This window comes from Contarinia nasturtii, unplaced genomic scaffold, assembly GCF_009176525.2.
Source record: "Contarinia nasturtii isolate CC-2019 unplaced genomic scaffold, AAFC_CNas_1.1 Cnas_scaffold_1560, whole genome shotgun sequence".
Lineage (NCBI taxonomy): Eukaryota > Metazoa > Arthropoda > Insecta > Diptera > Cecidomyiidae > Contarinia > Contarinia nasturtii.
Window position 1 is genome coordinate 1 of NW_022198895.1, and position 5,227 is coordinate 5,227.

The 5,227-nt window shown below is 31.6% G+C and overlaps 1 protein-coding gene across 1 annotated transcript; it reads right to left on the reverse strand.

Moving 5' to 3' along the window:
* Nucleotides 1–3,337: 3,337 nt before the first annotated feature.
* On the reverse strand, nucleotides 3,338–5,056 carry LOC116346496. Its single transcript, XM_031776578.1, has 3 exons — nucleotides 4,543–5,056; nucleotides 3,862–3,981; nucleotides 3,338–3,763 (listed from the first exon to the last, which is right to left on the reverse strand). The coding sequence occupies exons 1-3, from the start codon at nucleotides 5,009–5,011 to the stop codon at nucleotides 3,429–3,431; spliced, it is 924 nt and encodes a 307-aa protein (XP_031632438.1). The 5' UTR covers nucleotides 5,012–5,056; the 3' UTR covers nucleotides 3,338–3,428.
* Between the last annotated feature and the right edge of the window lie 171 nt (nucleotides 5,057–5,227).

Consider the following 5,227-nt stretch of genomic DNA (forward strand, 5'->3'; position numbering starts at 1 on the left):
AATTATTTTCTTTTATTTGCATTGTCTATTACATTTCTTATAAGTTTGTGCAAGTTTTTTTCTCTTATAGCGATTTCCTCCGTTGATGATGAGTATGATATCCGTTCGGCAAACAAACGTTGTAAAGTGTTCTTTTTGCTTGGTGATATTTCTGTTCTATTGCCCAATTTTGAACGACCACTCAAACTTTTTTGCTTTAAAGTATTAATATTACCATGATAAAGATCAGTCAATGCTATCGATATAAATTTTGCATCTCCTTTTTGTGTGTTGTCTATTGATTTTAGTTGTTCCAAACAACAATCGGAAAAGTCTTCTTTAAAACTATCGAATTTAACGGATTTTAGTTTTTCTTTCAAATCTCGAATAATTAGGTCTTTTTGTAAATTTTGTATCAACAAATTTTGATAATCTTGTTTTAATTTTTGGACTTTGCTAGACTTTTCTTCTAAATTTTTCTTCAATAATTCTATAGTATCGCTACAACAATTTTCTGAAAACATTATTATATCTGTTAATGCACAAATATGATTAAAGTATACTTTGACACTGACTTGCGTTTCGGGTATTCACACAAACACAACAAACAAGCAAGCAGATAAATATTTATTATGTGTACCGCAAGTGTGCTTGTACTTTTCTGTTCAATATTTTTTACTGAACAATAAAAATGTCTGAGAGCGAAAATATATTAAATAGTGACTTGAATATTAGTTACGAATTAGAAAATTCTGATTGTTTCGACTATGATAAAATTTCAATTGTACCGTGTGAGAAAAAAGATTTTTCTTCAATTACTATTGAATGTCACAAAAATATCGAAAAGAACACCAACGATTCATTAGAAAAGGAGTACGAAAAAATTGAAAATTTGACGTTAAGTTTTAATTTAAATGATTCAATTGAAACCATCGAAACCGAAGCAAAAGATGGAAATCAAAAGCAGGTCAAATCATCCACAAAAGGTATTTTGTTTTTTTTTTAAAAAGAAGCGTAAGAATTTCAGTCGTATTATATTGATGACATTTTTCATCATATTTCTAGATTTCTCTCTCGTTCGAGAGCATACGGAACGAATCGTTCAACACAGTCTGAACTTCAACGCTTCTTACAAAAACATGGAAGAAATGGCAAAGATTGTCAACAGCACTCCAAATAGTACAATTAAAGTTCCACAAACGAAATACACAATAAAAAAACTTATGAGTCCAGCATTGACATCTGAAATTCACATTAAATGCACAGACTGTAAAAACTATATTGCGAGTTCATCGAACCATACGGAATGTCCATTATGCCTTAAAACAATCAAAACAACAAATTCCGATTATTTTAGTTACGTACCAATTGAACAACAGCTCAAGTTAAGTCTAAATGAGAACATTGAAGATATTATTTCTTATGCTTCAAACATTTCATGTGCAAATAGAATCAACGATATACAAAATAGTAAAGTATTTAAAAATGCACAAAAAAGGTTTCCAAGATCAATATTATTGCCTTTAATCGTGAATACGGATGGTGCTAAGGTCTATAAATCAACATCAAAATCGTTATGGTTGATTCAAATTTGTCTAGGCTATTTGCCACCAGCGATTCGATATAAACCACAAAATATTCTCCTTGTTGCCGCACATTTTGGTCCGAAAAAACCAAAAATGGAAGACTTCTTTTACCCATTTTTGAGAGAACTCCGAGATATAAATGAAAAAGGTGGAATCATCATCGAGAGAAATGGAAAAATTAATTTCATGCCTTTCGTTTTTTGTTGTTGCTGTGATTTACCAGCAAAAGCCGATGTCCAAGGAATGGTTGGTCACTCTGGTCGATTTGCGTGTAGTTATTGTTTACATCCTGGAATATCGACAAAATGTGAAAACGATAAGAAAGCAGTTATACGTTACACAAAAGCAAAAAACAATTATGAAATTCGCAATCACAAAAGTGTTATCGAAACATACGATCGTTTGCGATCCATACCAATAAATGGAATAAAAAAAAATGTCTTGTATGATTGCAGCGAATGAATTCGATTTGATCAACGGATTTGCAATTGATGCTATGCATTGTGTACATTTAAATGTTATGCGAAAACAATTGGCTCTATGGTTGGACTCGAAATACAAATCTAAGCCGTTTTATATGAAGAAAAAACTTCAAGTAATTTTAAGCAATCGCCTTGTTAGCATAAAACCAATGTCAGACATTATTCGTAAACCAAAATCAATTTTTATAAAAGGTGAATACAAGGCAAATGAACTGCGAAGTTTGTTATTTTACTACCTTCCGTATGCGCTCCCTGGTCTAATTGATATGAAATATGTAAAACATTTTCGCTTGCTATCATTTGCAACATACACTTTATCAAAACAAAACATATCACACGAAGAAATCGTAACAGCCAACCAGCAGTTGAATGAGTATGTTGATACATTCGAAAATTTGTATGGAAGTGGAAATATCACCATCAATTTGCACTTATTACGACATTTGTCAATGTGTGTATCAAATTTGGGACCTTTATGGGCTACTTCTGCTTACGCGTTTGAAGCAAACAATGGTATTATTGTTAAAGGTAATACGAGTGTGAGAGATATTGTTCATCAATTGACATGGAAATATTTAATGAAGAAAACCGTCACCAAAAAGGAAGAAAATAATACCAAAATTACCTTCGATGGAAAAAAGACGATCAAAATCAGTTCAACCGAGTATGAATTGCTTGCTAACGATGGATTTCAAATGAATAAGAATAATTTTTTGATTATATATAAAAGTGTAACGATTCGTGGCATAAGATATACATCAGAATATTCAAGAGAAATTTCGACTGTCGATTTCTTTGTTCGATTAAAAGATAATGCTATTGGAGTTGTTAGTTTCTATACTATTTTCGATTACAAAATATACGCTTTGATTTATATATATGAAGTAGTTCAGAACAATGCACATTTTACAAAAATTAAACGCACTCAAACTCAAAAACTGATAAAAGTAACGGATATTTCTGAAAAATTGTTATTTTTAAAATTTGGCCCTAACGAATTTGTCACAGTTTTTCCAAATAAATACGAAAAAACTTGAATGAAAATCAGACATGTAATGAGTAGATAAGAATATCACATTCACTATCCAATCGATTTGATAAAGAAAATAATTGAATAACATTTGAATGTATTCTGTAAAAGATATTTCATTCAAACTTCTATATAATTACAAATGATAATATCAATACCGCATGAAAGCAGTAAAAGTTCAAAGTTTATTTCGTTCATTTACCACTTTATTTTATTTAATAAATCATTTAGATAAGATAAACATTTAATGTTTCGGTGGTTTACTTTTATTCATATAGGTAGATATTTTACTTTTTAGATAAATTATTTCTCATAAATTGAGATTTAAAACGAATAAAAAGAATAAAATATTCAAAACTCCAACTTCTTGACTACATCTTTCAATTCGACTTTGAGTTGTGCGCCAATAACATCAGAACGGTCACGACCTTCATTGAATTCAATTTTTGTTTCAGATGCTTCGATTTTTGGTGCCGAGTTCGTATCAAATGGCTTCTCTTCTTTTGATTCATCTTTTGGTCCCAAGGCCGATGACTCGACCGCTTTAGTTGCTTCAACATTTTGATCCATACCCTGATCTTCAGCATGAGAAGTGGTACCATACAGTATACGAAGTTGTTCAGTGTACGATGGTGGTGTTTCGAAGTCAGTAGAATTTTCAGATGAAACATCAGCCGAATAATTCACTGAAAATATATTGAAAATATTTGTATAAAACAATTGTCTAACTATTTGGCATTGTTCTTTGTGGAAGAGAAAACAAATCTATAAAAAACACACGTACCGTCATCATTTGCCTCCGTCTTTGGCTGAACGCTTTCACCTTTGATTGTTCCAACATACATAATAGAATCGTCGAAAAATGTGCCCATGTAAACAATTGAGTCTGATGACATTTCAGTTTCTTAATAAATTTACAATGAAAAAAGAAACAATATTTATGACATTAGTTCATGAAATACATTTAGAAAAAAAGGAGTAGCAACACCGTATCAAATTTCAAAAAAAAAAACGGAAAAAAAATGACCTAAAATAGACATATAAAAATCAAAACGCATTGATTGAGTTTGGTATAGTTCTCTTTTTCGTTAAAAAAAACTTTCCTATATCGCTTGAATTCAAATGTAATGTTTATATTTAATTTATTTTGTCTTCGTACGAGAGGAAAGCATTCATACGCACACCACAGTAAACACACTCATGTTCTGATCGATAATGCACAACGATATGAATGTGAGTCAACCGTACAAACGCAGTATGCCATGTCTCGTTTTCTTTCTCTCCTCATTCTTACACATAATAACAATAATACCGATGCTATACCCTTCGCAATCTCAAACTCAATGTGAATGACACTTTCAAACGAAAAAATATATATGTATGCATATAATTGGGCGACATTTTTCAATTTTTTGCACATCAATACGGTTGCTACAGAGATTTTCATATTAAAAGTAAAACTTACCGTCAATCGATAAATTTTCAACACCAATTGAGATGTTCGCAACAGAATCATTCACGACGTTTGATGTAATTGCAAACTGTTGTCCTGTTTCTTCATTTACGGTTGATTTTTCTTCTTTTCCAGTCGATCCGTTAACAGCAGAGTTCAAAGCACCTTCGATCATTAACCCATTTGCTGGTTGTTGTCCATTTTCTTCGATCAATGTTGCATTTTCATCTTTTCCAATCGATTCATTAAAAGCAGAGTTCAAAGCACCTTCGACTATTTCTCTTTCTTCATTTTTAGCCGGTGTTTCGACTTCAATACTTTGGTTCGATGATTCGTTGGATGATTGTGTTTCGTCTTCCAAATTTTCCGTAAAATCACTGCATTCTTCATCCGAATTCGTAATTGTATCACCATCGCGATAATACACTTTTCTTTGACCATCAACATTCACCACCACGCGAGCACGGGTAACACGATTCATTTTGAAATTATGTTCTGGACAATAAAAAAAATCTTTATGAAGAGCTCACACTAATTTTGCTACGCAAATCAGTTCAATGTCAAAATACGACTGAATTTAACTGCGTCGAACACTTGACTTCTCTCCCCGCATTTTGATCATGTTAATGTGCACAATATTGTTCTCTCTGTGTATGTGTACACATACATCCAAAAACAAAAGATACATACATATACA

Excerpts from the sequence above, each read along its gene's own strand:
- LOC116346496 (XM_031776578.1), bottom strand. The coding sequence starts at position 5,011 with ATGAATCGTGTTACCCGTGCTCGCGTGGTGGTGAATGTTGATGGTCAA. Across the intron at positions 3,982-4,542 it reads TGAAAATTTATCGATTGACG|AAACTGAAATGTCATCAGAC; the intron begins GTAAGTTTTACT and ends AAATTTATTAAG. Across the intron at positions 3,764-3,861 it reads GACGGAGGCAAATGATGACG|TGAATTATTCGGCTGATGTT; the intron begins GTACGTGTGTTT and ends ATATATTTTCAG.